The sequence below is a fragment of the Salmo salar genome, chromosome ssa26, assembly GCF_905237065.1.
Source record: "Salmo salar chromosome ssa26, Ssal_v3.1, whole genome shotgun sequence".
In the NCBI taxonomy this organism is placed as follows: domain Eukaryota; kingdom Metazoa; phylum Chordata; class Actinopteri; order Salmoniformes; family Salmonidae; genus Salmo; species Salmo salar.
Genome location: NC_059467.1, coordinates 11,618,785 through 11,644,438, shown reverse-complemented (window position 1 = coordinate 11,644,438; position 25,654 = coordinate 11,618,785). Strand labels below are relative to the sequence as shown.

The following is a 25,654-nucleotide window of genomic DNA, read 5'->3' as shown; positions in this document are numbered from 1 at the left end:
AAAGTAACGAAGTCATGAATGAGTTAAGCAGATGGTGAAATGAAAAGAAAAACCTGGTGAATAAGCGTTAACTCAAGAAGCACAAATGAAAACAAAAACAATTAAAAATAACCAAAAACTGCAAAGAAAAGTGTACAGATGAAAACAAACCTTCCAGCAAGGAACCTTTGATGTGGGAGAGGTAGTGTTGGATCCAGGGGAGTAGTTATAGGGTGGGGACGCAGGAAGTATGACAGAGAGAGGCCTGATGGAGCCAGTGTGAGAGAGAGCAGGGCGGAAGGTAGCGAAGGACGAGCCAAACTGCGGAACGGAGAGACAAGATCGTGATCGTCAGAGCGTCCATCAACGCCAAAGGCTTACGGGAGGAGCCTTTGTGATGCGACCTCTGGGTCACAGAGACATACTGTACATGCACGCAAGTACGTGCACGTGCACTCCCAAACACACGCATACACAAACTGTATGAGTAGCAGAAGAAAAGAGGGCAAAGACAAGAGACCAGCGGCGGCAGAGCAGATGACCACAAGTTGACCTGGACTGATGAAGAACACATACTTAGGGAGACCATCCTGCCGGTCAGTTTTACCAGCTTCTCTCATACACATATACAGTACAACATTACAGTATGCGATACACAGACGACTAAAACGAGCATGGCTATGTGGATCATGTATTCCAATATGGCTGCACACGTTAGGACAGGAGTGCGAGGTAGCTGTTCTACTTACTGTTGTGGGAGAGCTGCACTCACTGACTGGCTGGCAGGTCTCGGATGCCTCGGAGGATGCAGAGCTTGATGACTTCTGCAGTAGGAAACAGAGGTCAAAAAAGAGACGGAATGAACGCAAAACCAAGAGACGTCAGGGCAGAAGAGTCGAGGAAATAAAACCAAGGAGGGGGCGGAGCTGCGTTTCAGCACTGCAGCGACATCTGTGACGGCAGTCATACCTGGCTGGTGATGTCAGAGGGCATGGGCGAGGGAGGCTTGGAGTAGACGTTGGCGTCCTGCGATATGAAGCCTGAGTCGTGGGAGGAGACGCTGCTGAGGCGGTGAGCGTTCCCCGGTGGCGGGTGGGCCAGGCTGCGGTAGCGATAGGACGAACTGGGTGAGTGAGTCTGAGAGCCTCCGGAGGAGCGGGAGGCACTACTGTGGGCGCTGTTCACACTGCTGCAGGGGGGTGGGGCCAGGGTGAGAGGGTGGTGAGGTGGCAGGGAATAGGGTCAGGCAGGGTGAAGGGAAGTATTCAAGGGAGGGTGGAGAAGGTGTGAGATTGAATGAGGATGTGTAGTGATGGTGATGGGAGAGGGTGATGAAGTGAAATGAAAAAGGGTGGCGAGGTACAGTGAAGAATGGGCCAGAGGAGCAGAGGAAGCGATGGGTAGAGTTCATATGAGAGAGACGGGTAGTTTATATGAGGGGCAGAGTTCATATAAGAGAGACGGGTAGTTTGTTCATATGAGACAGACGGGTAGTTTATATGATGGGTAGAGTTCATATAAGAGAGATGGGTAGTTTATATAATGGGTAGAGTTCATGTAAGAGAGATAGGTAGTTTTATATGATGTGTAGAGGTTAAGATGAGGACATTCCCAATTTGGAGTTGAAAGTAGAGAGCAGCAGCAGTGAAAGAGGGGAACCCAACCAGAATAGGGGGGAAACAGGCACAGAGAGTAGAGAAGCCAAACACACAGGAAGAGAAAGAGGCCGTGCAAATACAGAGGAATAGGAATTGATCAAACCACAGGAAATAGAGAAGAGGCCAAACACACAGAACACCAAGGGTAAGTGTGAATGTAGAGTGGAGAGGTTGGGAGACACACACACACATGCAGGGATGGGGATAGACATGTTGAGCGTGGAGGGGGGTCAGAGGTAGAGAGTTGGGGAGGGAGAGGAGGAGGAAACATGGAAAAGACAAGTTAAGAGAGTGTGAGAACATGTGAGAACCAAGCATGGGTAGATTAGACACACAGGGTACAGGGCAGGGTAGCTGGCATGCCCAAAGAGACATGGCCTCCCAGACAGTGACACAAGCGACACACACACACATAAACACACAGACACATAGGCCATGTCACCACATCAGAGCACTGCCGTGACAAGCCTGAGAGACACTTCTTCAGAATAGAGGACACCACTTCAGACCTAACAAATGTCCTACTTCATCACACATGGAAACAGGGATTATTTTGAAAAACACTCCATAACATTGTAATATACATGTCATGTGATATTTGTTATCATCAAACAAGTCTGTTTTAAGTTGAAATAAAGTTGTGATTTTCACCACTAAGTGAAAAAATACAGGAAAAAAAACGTTTAGTGCTCTGAGTGTTGCATGCCATATGGTGCCATCTGTGATAAAACTCTGTGAGGACAGACGACATAACAGACATATGGACCAGCAGACAGACGCTCAGTAGACACGCATACAGACAGACATGCCCAGACATGCAGGGGCGCCTTTTTTTCTAAGATACGACACTTATCTGAACAGCACCTCTCACTGACACACTTTCGCTGTCACTTTTATTGTCAGACATACTTGCATGTTCACACTCACAAAGTCTACAACATATCATCCACACACACCTAGGCTCAAAACAAAAACAAAGAATCCCCCCTTTGTAGATCAAATCAAATGAATCCATGTCAATACAAATGTCTGTATTTCTTGCCCATGTGTCCTGTCTCCCTCTGGTTCGTACCTGCACATGCTGCTCTTCCTGGAGCCAGAACTGCTGGGGGAGGAGGGAGGGGTCTGGTAGGACCAGCTGTAGTCTGAACCCTTCAGGTCTTTAATCACCTGGGAGAGAGAGAGTCAATCCGATTGGCACCATATAAGTGTTATACAGTGGCTCCTCCTTTAAAAGTTGTGTCATACTGCGGCACACCTTGAGGGCTAACGCAGCATTCTGTGGCACTTTATCTATTTGTCAGCCATTTTTTTTCTGTTAATGCAAGTTATTGCTAGTTTGACCACCAGAGGGCATCTTTGAGAAGCATTTTATGGTCTTCTATATTGCAGGCACGTGGGAGACCGTAGGCTGTCCTTGTAAATACGAATTAGTTCTTAACTGATTCCATATGTGCTATTTCATAGTTGTGATGTCTTCACAAGGGCTGATTTCAAGGTTTTACTGCTAACCTACAAAGCATTACATGGGCTTGCTCCTACCTATCTTTCCGATTTGGTCCTGCCGTACATACCTACATGTACGCTACGGTCACAAGACGCAGGCCTCCTTATTGTCCCTAGAATTTCTAAGCAAACAGCTGGAGGCAGAGCTTTCTCCTATAGAGCTCCATTTTAATGGAATGGTCTGCCTACCCATGTGAGAGACGCAGACTCAGTCTCAACCTTTAAGTCTTTATTGAAGACTCATCTCTTCAGTAGGTCCTATGATTGAGTGTAGTCTGGCCCAGGAGTGTGAAGGTGAACGGAAAGGCACTGGAGCAACGAACCGCCCTTGCTGTCTCTGCCTGGCCGGTTCCCCTCTCTCCACTGGGATTCTCTGCCTCAAACCCTATTACAGGGGCTGAGTCACTGGCTTACTGGTGCTCTTCCATGCCATCCCTAGGAGGGGTGCGTCACTTGAGTGGGTTGAGTCACTGACGTGACCTTCCTGTCCGGGTGGTGCCTCCCCAGGGTTGTGCCGTGGGGGAGAACTTTGTGGGCTATACTCGGCCTTGTCTCAGGATGGTAAGTTGGTGGTTGGAGATATCCCTCTAGTGTGGGGGCTGTGCTTTGGCAAAGTGGGTGGGGTTATATCCTGCCTGGTTGGCCCTGTCCGAGGGTATCGTCGGACGGGGCCACAGTGTCTCCCGACGCCTCCTGTCTCAGCCTCCAGTATTTATGATGCAATAGTTTATGTGGGCTAGGGTCAGTCTTTTATATCTGGAGTATTTTGCCTGTATTATCCAGTGTCCTGTGTGAATTTAAGTATGCTCTCTCTAATTCCCTCTCTCTTTCTTTTTCTTTCTTTCTTTCTCTCTCTCGGAGGACCTGAGCCCTAGGACATATGCCTCAGGACTACCTGGCCGATGACTCCTTGCTGTCCCCAGTCCACCTGGTCGTGCTGTTGCTCCAGTTTCAACTGTTCTGCCTGCAGCTATGGAACCCTGACCTGCTCTCTAGAGACAGCAGGAGCGGTAGAGATACTCTGAATGAACAGCTATGAAAAGCCAAGTGACATTTACTCCTGAGGTGCTGACCTGTTGTACCCTCTACAACCACTGTGATTATTATTATTTGACCCTGCTGGTCATCTATGAACATTTGAACATCTTGGCCATGTTCTGTTATAATCTCCACCTGGCACAGCCAGAAGAGGACTGGCCACCCCTCATAACCTGGTTCCTTTCTAGGTTTCTTCCTAGATTCTGGCCTTTCAAGGGAGTTTTTCCTAGCCACCATGCTTCTACACCTGCATTGCTTGCTGTTTGGGGTTTTAGGCTGGGTTTCTGTACAGCACTTTGTGACATCAGCTGATGTAAGAAGGGCTTTATAAATACATTTGATTGAAATTTGATTGATTCACTATTATTCTACAATGTAGAAAATAGTCAAAATATAGAAAAATCCTTTTGACTAGTACTTCATTGACTTCTTCGGGCTAGTGGGCAGTATTTGGAAGTTTGGATGAATGAGGTGCCCAAAGTAAACTGCCTGTTACTCAGGCCCAGAAGCTAGAATATGCATATAATTGGTAGTATTGGATAGTTTCCAAAATGGTAAAAATAATGTCTGTGAGTATAACAGAACTGATATGGCAGGCGAAAACCAGAGGACAATCCATCCAGAATGTATTTTTTTCATCTCACCACTTATTACAATGGCTGGGAATGGGAATATAAAAGGAAGACCTCCCAGATTGCAGTTTGTAGGGCTTCTAGTAGATGTCAACAGTGTTTAGAAAGAGTTTCTGGCTTGTTTTTTGAAAAATTAGTTTGAATTTGTAGTTTTCCAAAGTGGCTCCCATTTTGGCTGTAGTGTTTGCTGCGCGTTCTGGTGAGGGCGTGCACTTCGTTATTTATCTCTGATAATGGTCTCTGGTATTCTCCGTCTTAAATTGTATAGTTTATTTACATATTAGGGTACCTGAGGATTGATTAGGAATGTTGTTTGATATGTTTGGAAGAAGTTTATTGGTAACTTACGGGATTCATTTGTATGCATTTTGAACGAGGGAAACCGGTGGATTACTGAGTCAAGCGCGCCAATGAAACTTACTTTTTTGGGATATAAAGAAGGACTTCATCGAACAAAAGGGACATTTGTTATGTAGCTGGGACCTTTGTGATTGCAACCAGATGAAGATCTTCAAAGGTAAGTGATTTATTTTATCGCTATTTCTGACTTTCCTGTAGCCTCAGCTTGGTTGGAAAATGTATGTAATGCTTTTGGGTGCGGGGCGCTGTCCTTAGATAATCGCATGGTGTGCTTTCGCTGTAAAGCCTTTTTGAAATCTGGCAAAGCGGCTGGATTAACAAGAAGTTAAGGTTTTAAATGATGTATGACACTTGTATTTTCATGAATGTTTAATATTACGATTTCTGTCATTTAAATTTGGCACTCTGTAATTTCACCGGATGTTGTCTTGATCCGTAAGAAGTTAATTAATTTCATTAATATTATGAAGAGGGCTAAACCCTCTGGGTTTCCGTTAGGATGGAATAGAAAAAAATGGCGCTGTACAATGTGACGCTCATAAATTCAGATCATTGTCAGATTGTCAGTGTGTAAATTCAGACCGTTTCGCTCTCGGAGCGCACACTGGACGTTCGGGCCGAGGAGTAGGGTTGATTTGAGCGTTCTGGCCTTACAACAGGAGTCAAGCACCCAAGCTAATATTGGCTAGCTTGCTAGCTGTTTCCAGACACAAATGAGACCCCTCTGACCATTTTACTCTCCCTAGCAGAGCTGGTTAAGCGGTTTTCGTGTTAACCAGAGCGTTGGTGACTGTAACTGTGCTGCTGGAAACAATTCAGTTACGCTTTTTGCCTGAATGGGGGGAAATATGAGAATGATTCATATGGACATGTAGCATTAGCTTCAGTTGTAATGAACGAGCTGGTAAACTGCATGCTTCCCTTATAGGAACTCCTAGGCATTACTAATCAAACTCTGTTCAAATAGACATCAATAGAGCACACTGGTCAAATTATCACATTCGGATAAATGAATAGCATATTGCTTGCTGGTGCACATTATGATGCTATTCTTGTTATGGCACATTTCACTCTATCACACAAGCACTGTTCCATCTAGCATCTAATGACCTCTGTCTAGACGGTGGGACTGAGAGTTGGTGCATTATACTAAAATACTAGACTAAAAATAATACAAATATCTTAGAAGAGAGTGTCGGTACCTGCTCGCTGGCGGGGGGCAGTTTGTGGGGATCAGTGGTCAGCACAGTGAGGTCATCAATAATGGCCTGGAGGTGAGTGATCTCTCCCAGCATGGCAATCTCTCCATTCTGGTCAAAACAACGAGACTCATTTCAGTTAGTTAGTGTTATTATATATGGCAATAGCACTGGCCTTATGTGAATGACTGCAACTGTTCGGCTTTGACTCAACACTAGAGGGCAATGTCAACATATTTTAGCTGGTGGCTTATTGACTCCCCCCCCCTCCAAGTTAGGTTTCAGCCCCTGACAAGTCTCTCCTCCTCCTGTTTCATGTTCACTCTGGCCCGATCCCAAATCATCCCCTAAACCCTTCATCCTGTGCCCTTTTGGAGACTTGATAGGATTTGATTGGTATGAGCAACCTGGTAATAGCTCCACCTCGCCCTCTGATAGGCTAGATGGAAGTTTTACCATATTGCTTATACCAATCAAATCCTCTTAGATCACCACAAGTGCATAAAGCGTAGGGCTTAAGGGACGATTAGTGATTGGCCCCATGTCTCACCCCAGCTCCCTGGTGTTTCCCCTCCCCATACAGCCCCTGCCTCCCCTCCTCCAGTCTTACCACTACAGGCTGCAGGAAGCCGATGAAGGTGCAGAAGCGTCCCCTCTCCTCCACCAGAGCTCTGCGCACCGCCTGCTTCTCTGTCTCCTCCATTAGCAGGTACATGTCATTCACATCATGCATGGCACTATCCAGCTGGGGCTGCAGGTCCCCTCGGCCTGTTGAGCCAGGAGGAAGAGCACAGGGGACAGGGACAAGGAGCAGGGAAAGGGAAACAGAGGGCAAAGGGCATAGTATACAGGGAGTGGGGGATTGGGTATGTAGAGAGAATGCAGGTAGCGAGACAAGGAAGGACAAAAGGAGGAGAAGAGGGTAACAGAGAGGTCACAAGGAAAAACCAAAGCGTGACACAAAAGAGAGAGGAGAAGGAGAGAAAGAAAAGATTAGAAATGTATGGTGTGTCTGGGCTTGAAGGGACAAATCTCACCCCTCCCTTCCTCTCATCCCTCCCTTCTCGGTCCCCCAAGCCAATGACAGACACCATGAACACAGGACAGAATGATCTACAAACTCTATACTGGTACTGTATCTACATGAGCTAAACAGAAATGCATACAGACACTAAACAGACTGACATCTACAGAAGTAATAATGGAAAATGAACAAAAAGAGTACGTCTACAAAATGTCTTGTAATGTTAAGTCATGAGTCAGAGACGGCCATGATAGAGAAGATAGGGGGGAACCTTAGTCAACAGCAACCAGTGCTGTGAGCAGAAAGAGCTTTAGAACAACAAGTCATGCAGGAGTCACAAAGGTCACAGGACAGCATTCCAGAGGCCTCAGAAAGAAGACGGTTACAGCTAGTAGGTTACAGCTAGTAGGCCTAACTAGCTGAAGATGAGTGAATCAGGCCAAATGTATTAGAGTGATGTAAATCACTTAGCTTTTTACTATCTCCCAATAGTAATTGTTTTGGGCATGGGAAAACCCCTCTACACAGAATACATGTGAAGAAGAAGATGTAGCATAGCATAGCAGTGTTGTGGGACGAGAAGCACATACTTACCCTGGATTTCTACAGAAGGGAAATCAACCACAGACAGAGAGAGAGAGAGAGAGAGAGAGAGAGCGAGAGAGAGAGGGGAGGGGAGAGAAAAATAGAAAGGAAGGGACAACAAAGATGGGTTGAGAGGAGGATTTGGGGGACATACAGGGGGTCAGAGGGGTGACAGAGGTAAAGGAGAGAGAGCAGAGATCGTTGAGCTCATCGTTAGGGTTAGTACAAGGAAGCCATCACAGCTCAGTTCACGGCCAAAGTGCGCACGGTTAGAGCAAAAACACTGTTGCCAAAATCAAAGGCAATTCAACCTGGTAAAGCAACCCAAGCATCAATGTTCCACCGGTTCTAAGATGAAATACACCTCAGTTCATCATTTTAGGTTCTTGCATCTGCCTGGCAACTGTCTAGAAATAGCCTTAAATAGACAACGGTATTTATTGGCTGCTGGATCAGAGTGAACTGCATCATCGCGAATGAGGGAAGGCCTGTCATTATCATCCTGACCACCAGGGGAGAGTGTTGCACTATAACCTCAGTCGTCACTAACAGGGAGTGGAGCTATGTTCTCCCTCACTGCGGCTTCCCTCATTTCACCCCCTCACTCAAGTGATTTGAGGCAATAGCCCTTTTAAAGACCAAACTGTAATCGTCAACCAGCTACAATGCCTTGGCAAAGGATCTCACCTTGAGGATTTGACCTTGACATTTTCAGCACTACTACTACTACTACTACTGTAATATCATGCTGAAGGGGAGACGCAGCTGAGACTGTTACATTACAGAGAATGTCCGGGTTAACCTATAGTTATACAGCCCAAACAAAATGCAAAACCTGCTGTGATTTCAGAGCGCTGGATAGCCGGAGAGGGCAGTTTAGAAGTATTCAGCCATGCTAGCTGTCAGTCGGAGAGAGAGAGAGAGAGAGAGAGAGAGAGAGAGAAGCAGCCTACCTTTCCGGGCCTTCTTCTGCAGTTTCATGGTGTCTGAGGACTTCTTCTTGATCTCATGACGAGATCTCTTGTACTCTGGAGGAGAGAGCGGGGACAGAACGTCATCCATATTGGCCCAGGAGACAGAGGGGAATATGATTGAGGTACCCTGTGTGTGTCTCAGCCCCATCATGATGTCTTCATCATGGCCACCTAGTCATCCCCCTCATTCCTACTTGGCATATATCACTCCTCACCTCTCCACCATGCTCGCTGGTGTGTGGTGAGCGTTCTGGCACAACAATGGTTGCCGTGCATCACCCAGGTGGGTGCCACACATTGGTGGTGGATGAGGTGAGTTTCCCGCTTACTATGCAAAGCACTTTGAGTATCTCAGCTGGTAGAAAGGCACTATGGAAATCCAATCCAATATTGTTATTATTATTATTATTATTATTATTATTCACCTTTGGCATGGTCCTTGTCCAGCTGGTTGGCTGTCTTCTTCCAATCCTCAATCCTGTCCTGGAGAGGAGTGATCAAGCTCTCCATCAGGGCACTGGGAGGACAGAGGGAAAGAGAAAGAGCAGGATACAATGGGTGTGTTAATTAATGGTTATAATAATGATTTACTATATATTTTTTGTTGTTGTTGTATTTAACCTGCTTTTTCTCCCCAATTTCGTGATATCCAATTGTGATCCAATTACAATCTTGTCTCATCGCTGCAACTCCCAAACAGGCTCGGGAGACGCGAAGGTCGAGTCATGAGTCGTTCGAAACATGACACACCAAACAGCGCAACTTTACACCTGCCTGCTTAACAAGGAAGCCAGCTGCACCAATGTGTCGGAGGAAACACTGTTCAACTGATGACCGAAATCAGCCTGCAGGCGTCCAGCCCGCCACAAGGAGTCGCTAGAGCGCAATGAGCCAAGTAAAGCCCCACCCAGCCAAATCCTCCCCTAACCCGGACGGCGCTGGGCCAATTGTGCGCCGCCCTTTGGGACTCCCGGTCACAGCCGGGTTGTGACACAGCCCGGGATCGAACCCAGGTCTGTAGTGACGCCTCAAGCACTGTGATGCAGTGCCTTAGACCGCTGCGTCACTCGGGAGGCTACAATGATCTTCTTTTCCATTTAAATGTAACAATTTGGCTTCATCAGGTATACATCATATGTAACACGTGGACAACATGAGTCTTTGCCATGATGAACTCAAAAAATTATATGGTTTCTTATGAAACCATGGAAAGTATAAGCTCTAAGATAGAAGATCTTGGGAAAGGGAAAGCGGTTATATAAATTTGCCTTTGTGGTTCGTCCCACTTCACTATTTGTGGTATGTTGCACATCTGCACACCCCTGTCACTACAGGACAAGCTGGGAGCTGGGAGTCCCATGGTGGAGTGTGGAAACTGCAGCCTCCCAGGTCGACCACTCACAGACTGACAGCACAGTGCTGATGTGTGCTTCATCCCTGTTTATAATGTGGCGCAATGTAAACGGGTTAGGAGACCGGTGTTGATGTGCCACCACAGGGTGAGGAAACTTTTGTTCCCAGAAATGCTTTGTAAGGAAAGTAAACACCCCAACAAGACACCACCATCATCATCATCACAGACACCATCATCATCATCATCATCATCATCATCATCATGGTCATCATCATCCTCATCACCACAGACACCACCATCATCATTATCATCATCATGGTAATAGCCTCTGATTTGGAAAAGTCATTAGAGACTACAAACCAAATAGAATGGATTCCTTTCTTTAAGTTTACTGTGTGGTCTAGAACAGAGCAGGCTGCTGCCGGTGGTGCCATTCATTTAGCCTAAGTGTCTGAGAGAATAGTCTACAGATGTCCTATAATGAGGTGCTTGGGATTTGGGGAGAGGGGAGGGAGGGAGGGAGGGAGGGAGGGAGGGAGGGAGGGAAGATGGAGGAGTGGAGCAGAGGGAGAAATGGAGCGTGTTCGTCCTCACATTCTGTTTTCCCCTCCCTCCGTCTCCTGTCTGCATCATACATTTTAGGGAGAGAATGTTCCAGTCTAGATAGTGTGTGGAATAACCCGTCTGAGGTGATCTTGTGTCTAAATCCCACATGCACAAGTGTTCTGCCCTGCTATTTCCACATTACCACAGACCCGACCCAAACACTGGGATAGACTTACATGGAAAACCCATGACTGGTACCTCACTCAGTGGAGGATGACACGTGTGAATTCACTCTTCTAGCATAAAGAGAGTCTGGGCAGCAGGTAACATAGTGGTTAAGAGTGTTGGCCCAGTAACCGAAAGGTCGCCGATTCAAATCACAGAGCCGACTAGGTGAAAAATCTACTGATGTGCCCTTGAGCAAGGCACTTAACCCTAATTGCTCCTGTTAGTCGCTCTGGATAAGTGAAATGACTTAAATGTAAGCCTACCACCTATTCTCATGTCCCTACTGTTGTAGCCTCTGAACAAAATCAAGGGTCACAGTGTGTCCAAAGCTTACCACAGACTTTCAGAAGGTCAGCCAAGGAGCATGGATGGGATGACAGCTACTACTCATTACTGTTGGCTACCATCGTCAAAGATATGGTTTACACAGAGCAGTGACTGACAGTTCATGGGACCAATCCCCACTAATGGAGTGATGGCAGGGACAGAGCTAGGCCTATAGGAGGATGCCTGCGTAAGAGAGCGGGACTTACTTGGTGAAATGGCGCAGTTTGGCCTCGATGCTGCGATGCCGCATGCACATCCTGGTAAGAGCTGATCCAATGTCTCTGGTGGCGCCTGAAAGAGATCACAATACAGAGGTGGTTAGGGAAACATTTGGAAAACGTCCAGTCAGCGTAATGTATACTGCAGACCGACAAGCCAGACAGACCACCAAACCGACTGCCCACTGAGGTCTGTTTAATATTCACTCCAACAGACAGCAGCAACCTGGAGGTAATATACACACTCCTGCCCTAGTCCAAATAAAGATATTAAGGAGATCCTTTTTAGAGGCCTACGCAGTGTGTGTGTGTGTGTGTAGTGTACAGTATGTGTACAGTGTGCGTGAGACTGTGAGTGAGTAACCTGTAACTCTGATAAACATCAGGCTATTTATAGCCGAGAAAGTTCATTTGGGGAAAAAGCTGACCTGTGAATCTGAGTGTGTCACTTCACTTGCTCCCAAAGAAGGTGAGCCAAGCGACCCTAGAGTTCTACACCACTGGTGTTACTGGCTTAAAAAGAGCCTCAGAGAGTATATTAAGGACAAATATTATTTGTCACATGCTTCCTAAACAACTAGACTAACTGTGAAAGGCTTACTTACGGGTCATCTTCCAACAACGCAGAGTTAAAGATAAAGCTAAAAAAAATATATATATATATATATATATAAAAACAATGAGTAGGGCAGGAGTGTGGCTATATACAGGGAATAGCAGTACCGAGTCGATGTGCAGGGGTACGAGGTAATTGAGACAGCTATGTACATTTAGTAAGGGTAAAGTGACTAGGCAACAGGATCGGTATTATGTTAATATGTGAGTGGGAAGAGACACAGCTGGAGTTTTAGTATCTAATACACACAATCTCTTAGTCTGATAACCTCTTACATCAGGGTTAAATCTCACCAGTGGTGACAGAGGTATGACCCTGTCATGATCAGAATGGGAGAGAGACAAAGACAGACAGGGTATTAGGGGTTTAACAGGGACGATCAACAGGGGGCGATGTAGAGGATTACAACCAGCCTCCTTCTCCTGAGCCCAGCTACTTTCCACTCTGCTGACTGGTAACTAAAAATTAGGGACTCTAGAGCGCTGAATGCAGGTTTCTGGACACGACACAAGGGGTTTACACCACCCTATCCACACCCCTCTCTCTCTCTCTACCTGGGGGTGGCTCGGACTACACCCCTATCCCTACTCATGCCCCAGTGAGAGTGGGAGGGCAGGGAGAGGGATTACCCCAACTACGTCTGATTACTCCTGTTGGACAAGCAGACCCTTCCACATCAGATAAGTGCAGAGAAGCCAGCTCCTTCACCTGAACCTAATATCATCATATTACTACTTCCTGTCTCCCAGTGGCTCATTGACACTGTGTGTGGGTGTGACCTGAGCTGTGAGACAGCAGGGTCCGATCCGAGTCAATCTGAGCATCCTGGCTCCGAGTCCACCCCATCGTTACAGCCATCAACCTGACACATTTCATAATGAGAGATCTGGGGCTCCTGTCACCCTGTCCTAATCTTGGTGAAGTCATACCTATAGGACTGATGAGAGAGACAGGCTCCTAGTATATAAATGTAGACACATTGATTACACACAGAGAGTGTTAAATGAGAAGGGGGGGGGTACTTGTTCGTGACAGTCATTTTTGACTAGTAATGGTCATTGCTGGCACAGTAAGGACAGGTCTTATTATTGGCAATGCTGGTGAAGCAGTCAGCCTTCTGTATTGCATGGCCCATCCTTCACTTGGATGCCTAAAGTCAAATCAGTGACTACTGCACAGTAACACACACAAAGAGACAGAGAGACAGAGAGACAGAGAGAGAGACAGAGACAGAGAGAGACTAAAATGCCAGTCTCCGTGAACACACACTGTTAAGATACAGAGAAGCTGTATTCATAATTACCCAGCAACCATTCATTAATCCAGGGCAACACCCCCTACCCCTACACCACAGCTACCCTCTACCCTCCCCCCACACACCCCAACACACAACACGCACACACACATACGGAATGAGAGGGGGCGTTTTCTAACCTCACTTTGAAATAGTGTCTAATGTCATGCCAATAAAGTACCTTGAAATTGAAAATTGAGAGAGCGCAGGAGAGAGAGAAAGAGACTGGGGGAGAGAGGTGCATACATAGTGACAAAAAGAGAGAGGGGAGCAAGTGAGAGACAGTGAAAGAGGGAGAGAAAGAGAGAGAGAGAGAGAAAGAGAGAGACAGGGAAAAGGGAAAGTGAGAGAAGAGAGAGAGAGAGAGAGAGAGAGAGAGAGAGAGAGAGACAATGCTGAGAGGGATCTCCTCACACATTCTAATGAGCTGACTGCTGGGGGAGAGTGTAACAGCCTGTGTGTGTGTGTGTGTGTGTGTGTGTGTGTGTGTGTGTGTGTGTGTGTGTGTGTGTGTGTGTGTGTGTGTGTGTGTGTGTGTGTGTGTGTGTGTGTGTGTGTGTGTTCGCTCCTTTTAATATATTCCCTTCCTGTTTTATATTCTTATTAACTTCCTCCCTCGCTCTCCTAACAACATCCGCAAGAGATCAACAACAAGATGAGGAGGGAGAAAAAAACTCCAGGCTCACATCTGGGCAACAAATTAGGCCAGCGTATGTCTAGCTATGTGTGTAGCTATTTGTGTGTGTACCTATGTCTGTGTGTGCTTGTCTTAGAAGGGTGAGGAACTTGAGTAAAATGAAGCAAGTTTAATCTGACAGTCTGTGAGGATTAAAGTCACCCTCCTCCCCAGCACACACTGTATTTGTAAAGTATGGGCAACCTATAGCTCAGTCACTATACCCTGTTCAGCTATAGGTCATCCCCTCATAGAGAGACAGCCAGTGAACTAATCCTGAAAGGAGCTCCTCTCCTCTGTGTAGTCTGCTGTCGTCCCCATCTGCTCCTGCCCAAGCCCCAGCACAGCACAGCCAGTCTGTGTTTACTGTTAGCCTCCCTGCCCGTAACCCTCCTCCCCGCAACACTCCCCTCCCACAAGGAACCCACAGGAAGCCAGCACATATTGATTTTTCCCATGACATTTAGTCACCAACACCATGGTGAGGGAACAGGCTGATATGATAGCGAGAAAGGGGGAGGGAGAGAAAGAGAAAGAGAGAGCAAGGAGTGGGTGCATTGGGTGGATGTGAGAGGGAGTGGGAGAGAGAGGGAGGCACAGGGAAAGGGAAAGAGCGATAGAGCGGGGTGACAGAGAAGGTAACATGGAGAATGACAGGCAGGGATGGAGTGATCAGTCATTAGTGTTCCCTCCATCTCTTGCTCCCTACCCGATTTCCTCAGCCGTACATCCTGTCAGGCTGCAGGCACCTTTAGGGTGCTAATACAATTCAGCCTGTTCCCTCACTACCCCCCTGTTCCCTCACTACCCCCCCCCCCCCTCAATCTAACTGTAGAAGTAGAGGATGTGACTTTTTTTTCTTCTTTACTGATTTATCAAAGCGGGAAAGTCGGGGTCATGACAGCCTTGAGCATTTCCTTGCAGATAAGAGAGAATAGGCCAAGTCTCCACTGAGATGGAGTGGAGTGGCAGCTGTTCAAACACACACACACAGTGGTGCTAACAGCTAACATCCACACGCCCCTGCAGACTCTGACCTATGGAATCAACACTAGGGCCTAAACAAACAGCAATAGGACTCAACAGGATCGAATACTACACAGACAACCACACATCAGACCTCCAGCCACGTGTTCTCCGTAGCAGTAGGAAAGTGTGTGAATGTGAAATCCCAGTCGCTAATCGTACAGGCTGATTCCTGACCCTGTCTTTTCATCTGTTCTGTGGGACAGCTGCTAGTGGTTTCCAAGATCTCCTCAAGTGTATTTCCTGGAGATAAGGCCTGTGTGCCGACCGCGGAAGCAGACAACCAACCCAGCCACTGTTGCTAGTCTCTGCCCAACCCACCGCCCCAACACACACAGACAGCCCCCCCCACATTCACAGCTTCCTGTAAAATACTGCAGTATGCAACCACTCCAAACATACCACACACACAGACACACACACACACACCATCTGATAGAATACACCACTGCCAGTCCAAAACACTCACTAACGCAGACATATCTCAGGTCTGATAAACACTATAACCTTTCCCCATGGTAGGTGAAGCACAGAGCAACACAGCACGAGACGGGGAGAGGAGGCCAAGCCAGTCTGCGCTGCATATTTATGGATCTTTATTAATGCCCTGATGAAGTCACTGGGTGGAGAGCAGTAGATCAAAACACACACGGACAGGGCTGAGTGGCGGCGTGGAGAATGATTCATGAATTGAGCAGGTCCATATCCCACTGCCATAAAGCATGCAGCCGACTAAGTTCCTAATGCATCTATTTCACATGCCAGCCTTAACACGCACCCAAAAGATACAAAGATGAAAAGTAGTTTGTGTGTGTGCGTGAGTGTGTGTGTGTGTGGACAGTAAAGGTGTCATTAATACAGCCCCTGTGGGGGCGCCCCACCCTCCTCCACCCTCCTCTTCTCTCTCCTGAAGGGAAAAGGAGGGGATGCCCCATGTGATATTCCTCTATTTACTCTCATCCCTCCCTCGCTCTGCCTTTCTGCCATTCTTCCACTCTGGGACACGGGAGGGGTCACTGACCTGCCTAGGAGGCTGCATTATAGGTGGTGCCAGTTTTGTCTGAGTGTGCCCACTAGTAAAACACCCAAACACATTGACGTGTTAGCTATACACACTATCCTGTCCGCTGTGTGAAATGTTCCTATTCATCAGTCTTTGAGAGACGGTGAGTGAACAAGTGAGAAAACAAATGAAAAACTGTAGAGAGACCCTCATTTTCATTTCGGTCTGCACTGTTGATGAACTTTAGGAAATAACCTAAGTGGATAAACTCTGCCAGTTGCCCGGCGAGATCCTAATACTGTTCACTAGCTAAAGCCCAATTAGGCCTTTCTGGCAGGTGGGTTCAGTGTGAGGACGGCAATGCAGATAGGAGTGTGTGGTTAATGCACAAGGACAGTGTTTTTCCCATTCCTCTCATTGGAGAGACACAGAGAAGTAGAGCTTTGACTAGAACCCACAGACCCCTCGTTCCCTGCCTTCGTTCCCTTTCCAAATCAATCACCACCCCTCAGACTGACAGTGCTGCTGGTTGCCGTGACAGCGCAGACCTGGCGCTCCTCGTGACTGCGGTGGGTGTGTCTGTTGCTAAGGTCACACTGGCAGAACATTCTTTTAACTTCCACTCCTCTCTACATAATATAATGGTACCTATCGAACACTAGTCACTATAAAGAGTATACTGTATGAGGATAATCCTACATTCACATCCGTATCAGAGTATCAGTTTGGCAAAGGATTAATAGACTGTTGCTTATCAGTGCTGGATTGTTTATTTCTTCCTCGATCACTGGGTGTCTCTCTTTCACCTCTTCCTCCCCCTCCCTTCCTCTATTTCCTCAGTCACAACATCATCCAGCCATTTTCTGCTCTGTCACAAGGTGGACGGCTGTGGTTTCACATGCTATCCCATGACTCTTTATGGGGCTCCCGGAAATTAATAGCTGTCAAGGAGGCTTTCGGGCGCAGCAGTAGGCCCACAGCTAATATTGAACTTGAGCATACCTCCACCACAGTATTCCTTCATCGTCACTTCACATGCAAGTCACAACACTCAGAGCATCTGACCAGAATATAGCTTCAAGCGTTCCATTGGGAAAAGGACACTGGGACTGTGCCGAGAAGAAAAGCACCTCTAGGACAACTGATAGCACACACTGAACATTATAGTGCCTTAGCAGAGACTTAAAGTGGAACTGACAGCATTTTAGCCACATCAACTCTTATTAAAATCTGTTCATATATAGTGCATTCAGAAAGTATTCAGACCCCTTCACCTTTTAGATTTTTTTTGCAAATGTACTAAAAACAGAAAAAACGGAAATATCAAATTTACATAAGTATTCAGACCCTTTACTTAGTACTGTGTCGAAGCTCCTTTGGCAGCGATCACAGCCTCGAGTCTTCTTGGGTATGACACTAAAAGCTTGGCACACCTGTATTTGGAGAGTTTCTCCCATTTTTCTCTGCAGATCCTCTCAAGCTCCGTCAGGTTGGAAGGGGATCGTCGCTGCACAGCTATTTTCAGGTCTCTCCAGAGATGCTCAATCGGTGTTCAATGCCACTCAAGGACATTCAGTGACTTGTCCCGAAGCCACTCCTACATTGTCTTGGCTATGTGTTTAGGGTCATTGTCCTATATGAAGGTGAACCTTCGGCCCAGTCTGAGGTCCTGAGTGCTCTGGAGCAGGTTTTCATCAAGGATATCTCTGTACTTTGCTCCGCTCATCTTTGCCTCAATCCCGACTAGTCTTCCAGTCCCTCCCGCTGAAGGAAATCCCCACAGCATGATGCTGCCACCACCATGCCTAGGGATGGTGCCAGGTTTCCTCCAGACTTGACACTTGACATTCAGGCCAAAGAGTTCAATCTTGGTTTCATCAGACCAGAGAATCTTGTTTCTCATGGTCTGAGAGCCCTTTAGGTCCCTTTTGGAAAATTTCAAGCGGGCTGTCATGTGCCTTTTACTGAGGAGAGGCATCCGTCTGGCCACTCTACCATAAAGGCCTGATTGGTGGAGTGCTGCAGAGATAGTTGTCCTTCTGGAAGGTTCTCCCATCTCCACAGGGGAACTCTGGAGCTATGTCAGTGACCATCGGGCCCTTCTCCCCCGATTGCTCAGTTTGGCCAGCTCTAGGAAGAGTCTTGGTGGTTCCAAACTTCTTCTATTTAAGAATGATGGAGGCCATTGTGTTCTTGGGGACCTTAAATGCTGCAGACATTTATTGCTACCCTTCCCCAGATCGTTGCCTCAACACAATCCTGTCTCAGAGCTCTACGGTCAATTCCTTCGACCTCATGACTTGGTTTTTGCTCTGACATGCACTGTCAACTATGGGACCTTATATAGACAGGTGTGTGCCTTTCCAAATCATGTCAAATCAATTGAATTCACCACAGATGGACTCCAATCAAGTTGCAGAAACATCTCCAGGATGATCAATGGAAACAGGATGCACCTGAGCTCAATTTAGAGTCTCATAGCAAAGGGTCTGAATACTTATGCACATTTCTATTTTTAATACGTTTGCATACAATTCTAAATACCTGTTATCGCTTTGTCATTATGGTGTATTGTGCGTAGATTGATGAGGAAAACAAATTATTTAATCAATTTTAGAATAAGGCTGTAACGTAACAAAATGTGGAAAAGTAAAGTGGTCTGAATACTTTCCGAACGCACTGTATACCCCCAGGAAGAATGACACTTTATTTTTTATTTTTGATGATAAGTTGTCATTGTCATGTTTTCATAAATTCTTAGAATGTTTGGAAATTACATACAGTTGAAGTCGGAAGTTTACATACACTTAGGTTGGAGTCATTAAAACTTGTTTTTCAACCACTCCACAAATATCTTGTTTACAAACTATAGTTTTGGCAAGTCGGTTAGGACATCTACTTTGTGCATGACACAAGTCATTTTTCCAACAATTGCTTACAGACAGATTATTTCACTTATAATTCACTGTATCACAATTCCAGTGGGTCAAAAGGTTACATACACTAAGTTGACTGTGCCTTTAAACAGCTTGGAAAATAACAGAAAATGATGTCATGGCTTTAGAAGCTTCTGTTAGGCTGATTGACATCATTTGAATCAATTGGAGGTGTACCTGTGGATGTATTTCAAGGCCTACCTTCAAACTCAGTGCCTCTTTGCTTGACATCATGGGAAAATCAAAAGAAATCAGCCAAGACCTCAGAAAACAAATTATAGACCTCCACAAGTCTGGTTCATCCTTGGGAGCAATTTCCAAATGCCTGAAAGAACCATGTTCATCTGTCTCCTAGAGATTAACGTACTTTGGTGCGAAAAGTGCAAATCAATCCCAGAACAACAGCAAAAGGACCTTGTGAAAATGCTGGAGGAAACAGGTACAAAACGATCTATATCCACAGTAAAACGAGTCCTATATCGACATAACCTGAAAGGCCGCTCAGCAAGGAAGAAGCCACTGCTCCAAAACCGCCATAAAAATGCCAGACTATGGTTTGCAACTGCACATGGGGACAAAGATCGTACTTTTTGGAGAAATGTCCTCTGGTCTGATGAAACAAAAATAGAACTGTTTGGCCATAATGACCATAGTTATGTTTGGAGGAAAAAGGGGGACGCTTGCAAGCCGAAGAACACCATCCCAACCGTGAAGCACGGGGGTGGCAGCATCATGTTCTGGGGGTGGTTTGCTGCAGGAGGGACTGGTGCACTTCACAAAATAGATGGCATCATGAGGAAGTACAATTATGTGGATATATTGAAGCAACATCTCAAGACGTCAGTCAGGAAGTTAAAGCATGGTCGCAAATGGGTCTTCCAAATGGACAATGACCCCAAGCAAACTTCCAAAGTTGTGGCAAAATGGCTTAAGGACAACAAAGTAAAGTTATTGGAGTGGCCATCACAAAGCCCTGACCTCAATCCCAGTTACACCAGCTCTGTCAGGAGGAATGGGCGAAAATTCACCCAACTTATTGTGGGAAGCTAGTGGAAGGTTACCCGAAACGTTTGACCCAAGTTAAACAATTTAAAGGCAATGCTACCAATTACTAATTAAGTGTATGTAAACTTCTGACCCACTGGGAATGGGATCAAAGAAATAAAAGCTGAAATAAATCATTCGCTCTACTATTATTCCGACATTCCACATTCTTAAAATAAAGTGGTGATCCTAACTGACCTAAGACAGGGAATTCTTACTAGGATTAAATGTCAGGAATTGTGAAAAACGAAGTTTAAATGTATTTGGCTAAGGTGTATGTAAACTTCCGACTTCAACTGTATTCTAAGGCATTTGTGACAAATCTATAGCAATTAAGAGTGGGAAAGCGGACGTGCATTTGGACAGTTAATAGACACCGCAGCAAAACAAAAACAAATAAAAACATCTGTCTCGTCCAGGATCATAGTCTACGTAAACCGGTGATCCATAGTAGAGGTCGACCGATTAATCGGAATGGCCAATTAATTAGGGCTGATTTTAAGTTTTCATAACGATCGGTAATCGGCATTTTTGGACACCGATTATGGCCGATTACAGTGCACTCCACGAGGAGACTGCGTTGCAGGCTGACTACCTTTTATGTGAGTGCAGCAAGAGCCAAGGTAAGTTGCTAGCTAGCATTAAATGTATCTTAGAAAAAACAATCAATCTTAACATAATCACTAGTTAACTACACATGGTTGATGATATTACTAGTTTATCTAGCTTGTCCTGCGTTGCATATAATCGATGCGGTACCTGTTAATTTATCATCGAATCACAGCCTACTTTGCCAAATGGGTGATGATTTAACAAGCGCATTCACGAAAAAAGCACTGTCGTTGCACCAATGTGTACTTAACCATAAACATCAATGCCTTTCTTAAAATCAATACACATGTATATATTTTTAAACCTGCATATTTTGTTAATATTGCCTGCTAGCATGAATTTCTTTTAACTAGGGAAATTGTGTCACTTCTCTTGCGTTCTGTGCAAGCAGAGTCAGGGTATATGCAGCAGTTTGGGCTGCCTGGCTCGTAGCGAACTGTAGCGAACTACAACCTAAAACGTACCTGGGAATATTGAAAACTCATGTTAAAAGGAACTACCGGCTTTCATATGTTCTCATGTTCTGAGCAAGGAACTTAAACATTAGCTTTTTTTACATGGCAAATATTGCACTTTTACTTTCTTCTCCAACACTTTGTTTTTGCATTATTTAAACCAAATTGAACATGTTTGATTATTTATTTGAGACTAAATAGATTTTATTGATGTATTAAGTTAAAATAAAAGTGTTCATTCAGAATTGTTGTAATTGTCATTATTACAAATATATATAAGAAATCAGCCGATTAATCGGTATCGGATATTTTCAGTCCTCCAATAATCGGTACCGCGTTGAAAAATCATAATTGGTCAACCTCTAATCCATAGCCATTTAGAGCTACCGTAGGCCTATATGCAAACATCCATTTGCCACAAGGGCCAGCTTCCCTGCCAATGTTTGCTTATCCCAACAAAGCCCCAAGCTAACTGACTAAAGTTGGCTAGCTTGCTAGCTACTTCCAGATACAAATGAGAGAACACCTCACTGACCATTTTACTCTGCTTAGCAGAGCTGTTTAGGTCGTTATCATGTTATATAGCAAGTCCATGATTAACTATTACTTTGTTTGCCTACGTATACTGACACTGGTCATATTCAACGGGTATTGTGCATTAGTAAATTCTACACTTAGACAAGAGTGCTCTAAAATCGTAGTAGATAGCTAGCCAGAGTGAATTTACGAACACAAGAGATGTACTAACTGTATAACAGTGGTTTAGCATAGCTAGCTAGCTAACAAGGTCATTCACAACTCCTTGCTAGCTAACCAAATGACACCTGCATCTCTGGTTGTGTAGGGACCGAAAAGTGATACGAGGGGAAAAAGTCAGTCACCCACTCTTCCATCGACGTCCTCCTAGCAGCTAGCTAGCTATCTATCTAGCTAACGTTAGGCTCTGTGTTTTTAGCTTGCTACATAAATAGATATGCTAGCATATTAGCCACGTTGTGACTGACTTGTGATCATTGCCCTTGCTACTTTGATTGTATTGACATTCCCAGCCTTAGTCCATTTTTGTCCAAAATATTGAGTCATTGGAACTGAAACAGGGCATCCTGAAAAGAGGCAGCAAACAATGTACCAGGCCAGCTGTGATTTTCAACCTGATATTTTTTGGACTACCAAGAAATGTATTCATCATGCATTGAACTGCATCCATCTATTCAGCCAACAATGCCTTAGTGTACGTCAAGGAATGCTGAGTCAAATAGAACCTATTTTTAAAACCTCTTGTGAAGTTGGTTTTGTAGCATAAACTGGGAATTAAATATTCTTGACTGGTATTATGATTGTCTGTTTGTTTCATATTTGCAAAGTAGTTCAAATGCTGTCAATTCCACTTTCAATCCCTGGATATGATGCAGAGTCTTATTTCAGGCTCTATCTTTATCCCATCAAGGGGAAGTGTGTGTGACAGATCAGATCAGAGAGGATGGCCCAGCCTGTCATTGTGACTGACCCTTCCCTTGTGTCAGCCCTCCTCCCCTCGTTTGCACACTAACCCAGTCAACGTCTGCACAGCTCTATAGGGACACACACACACACTGCTGCTGACAATACACCCCAATAGGCCTTTCCGGGTATGAGAGAGAGAGAGATGGAGAAAATAGGTCACACACACAAATACATGCCAGGCGCACACACCAACATATAAACATACGTAACACACACAGACTGCATGAGCGCTCACTCACAGCACACATCCAGCTTACCCCCCAACACACACACACACACACACACACACACACACCTGCCGTGACTGCAGCATACTGTATCATAAACTCAACATTCATAATTTAGTGATTACCGCATGGGCAGAAAATAGCTCTTTAGCGCACACATCTGGGCCAGACTCACAGGCCCTAAGCATTTTCACCCAGCCCATCTCTCCCTCCACTGGGCTAAGACTTCACTGAGTAGGAAGGCTTTCACACATACGGTCATGGGAGAGTTATACACAGCCTATTTCCTCTCCCATATAGTCCTATCAATTCACACTAGGGCTGTCCAGACGTGAAGGAGGGAGTGATGTGGTTTCAGGTGTTTATTTCGATATTTACAGGGTTGGTTGTCCAATGATTATGGGGAGCAGGTAAAGAGGGTGAAATTGGAGAGGAATGGCTGATTTCCCCAGAATGAGGGGCCAGTGCAGCGGGGTGGAGAGCGGTGTGCATGTCCCATCACCCCCAAACAAACCCCTTCACTCAGAGAGAGGGAGAGAGAAAAAACAAGTGTTTGAGTGAGAGAGGAGAGAGAGAGAGAGACAGAGAGAGGGAGGGAAAGAGAGAGAGAGAGAAAGAGGGGCAGACAGACAGATGGACTGACTGACAGAGGATAGACAGAGCTCCTCTAGCAGGCCTGTTTACCACGAACACACCCAGCAAGGGCTGCTTTCCTTTCCCAGAGAATATCAATGAGCCTCTTTAGACTTTCTGCTCAGTAATAATAGTCCACCATCACCACTTCCTCTCTCTCTCTCTCTCGCCCTCTTCCTCTCTCTCTCGCTCTCTTCCTCTCTCTCTCTCTCTCTCTCGCTCTTCTCTCTCTCTCTCTCTCTCTCTCGCCCTCTTCCTCTCTCTCTCGCTCTCTCTCTCTCTCTCTCTCTCTCGCTCTCTTCCTCTCTCTCTCTCTCGCTCTCTTCCTCTCTCTCTGACTCACACGAGCATTCCCCTTTTCTCTGTGCCTCAGGCTTTGTGGCCTTCCTACCAGAGCATCTCCATGGCAACGGGGCGATGAAATCTGCAGGGGGATCCGCCAGCCCCTTTCCCTCTCTCTACTGCACCCTTCACACACACAATTAGAAAACAGATCACACCTGTGATCTCCCCAGAGGAATCAGCTGACGGACTCGTTCACTGTACCTCCTTTTACTTCCTGTATCTAAGGAGCGAGTGTGTGTGTTTCGTGTGTGTGTTTCGTGTGTGTGTGTGTGTGTGTGTGTGTGTGTGTGTGTGTGAGAGAGAGAGAGAGAGAGAGAGAGAGAGAGAGAGAGAGAGAGAGAGAGAGAGAGAGAGAGAGAGAGAGAGAGAGAGACAGTCGTTTGGTAAATACCATTTGGAGGGTATTAATGAATGAGAGAGTTGGGGCGCTCTGCTCTGGTACTAATTATACCCAGCCTGCCTCTGGAGGATTAGGAGACTTTTAATAGTTCTGTTTTATGAGTTACAATCATGCTGGGAATTACACTGGTACTGAGAGACCCTACACACGCACACACGCACGCACGCACGCACGCACACACACACACACACGCATGCACAGACACATACAGACAAGCAGTGGTGCAAAGTACTTAAGTAAAAATACTTTAAAGTAGTACTTAAGTCTTTTTTGACTTAAGTCATCTGTAGTTTACCTTAGTGTATATATTTTTGATTACTTTTACTTCACTACATTCCTTAATAAAATATTGTACTTTTTACTCCATACATTTTCCTTGACAGCCAAAAGTACTCGTTATATTTTGAATGCTTAGCAGGACAGGAAAATAGTCAAATTCAAGCACTTATCAACCGAACATCCCTGGTCATCCCTACTGCCTATGATCTGGCGGACTCACTAAATACACACGCTTTGTTTGTAAATGATGTCTGAACGTTGGAGTGTGTCCGTGGCTTCCATAAATAAAATTTAAAAAAAGAAAATGGCGCCATCTGGTTTGTTTAATACAAGGAATTTGAAATGTTTTATACTTCTACTTTTGATACTTAAGTATATTTTAAACCAAATACTTTAAGACTTTAACTCAAGTAGAATTTTACTGGGTGACTTTTACTTTTACTTGAGTCATTTTCTATTAAGGTATTTTTTAGTTTTACTCAAGTATGACAGTTGGGTACTTTTTCCACCCCTGCACACATGCATGCACGGAAGTACGCACACCAGATACATTACACGCATGCTTGTACACACTGACAGATTTAGAAATGCAGACAGCTGCCTCATAATGTTTACATTACTAAATGCATTATGAATCTCTAAACCCTCAACGTGGGAATAAGGAAATCACAGGAATTATGACCCAGCTGCCGAGGCAATCTAAACTATCTCTGCCCTTTCATCACCTAGTTTGTGTGTGTGTTTTTGTGTATTTGTGTTTGTGTGTATTTGTGTGGGGTCTCAGTCAGACAAAGTGCATCTCTGTCCCTTATTGTTGGCTAGGCATGTCCCAGTGGAATATCTGTCAATAACAGTCTGGCCTAGTTCACAGGCAGGCAGGCCCAGAATATCCCACAATACCCCTCTGAGGCCCACACGGCTTCATCAGGGCTTCACCAAGACTCACATCAGCCTTAACGCGAGTGACTGAGCATCCC

General features: G+C 45.5%; 1 protein-coding gene across 6 annotated transcripts in view; it reads right to left on the bottom strand.

Annotated features, from left to right (window-relative positions):
• LOC106587150 (protein MTSS 2) overlaps positions 1-25,654 on the bottom strand; it is a 91,475-nt gene that overhangs the window by 7,271 nt on the left and 58,550 nt on the right. Inside the window, exons 4-13 of one of the 6 annotated variants that reach the window (XM_014175219.2) lie at positions 11,617-11,701; positions 9,381-9,472; positions 8,935-9,009; positions 7,991-7,999; positions 6,983-7,140; positions 6,376-6,483; positions 2,710-2,807; positions 949-1,081; positions 729-803; positions 151-300 (exon numbers count right to left, since the gene is read on the bottom strand). In XM_014175219.2, the coding sequence (XP_014030694.1) occupies positions 151-300; positions 729-803; positions 949-1,081; positions 2,710-2,807; positions 6,376-6,483; positions 6,983-7,140; positions 7,991-7,999; positions 8,935-9,009; positions 9,381-9,472; positions 11,617-11,701 (983 nt within the window). Of the gene's footprint in view, positions 1-150; positions 301-728; positions 804-948; positions 1,169-2,709; positions 2,808-6,375; positions 6,484-6,982; positions 7,141-7,990; positions 8,000-8,934; positions 9,010-9,380; positions 9,473-11,616; positions 11,702-25,654 lie in introns of all 6 variants that reach the window. The other 5 variants (XM_014175217.2, XM_014175220.2, XM_014175218.2 and 2 more) reach the window with 5 other exon arrangements.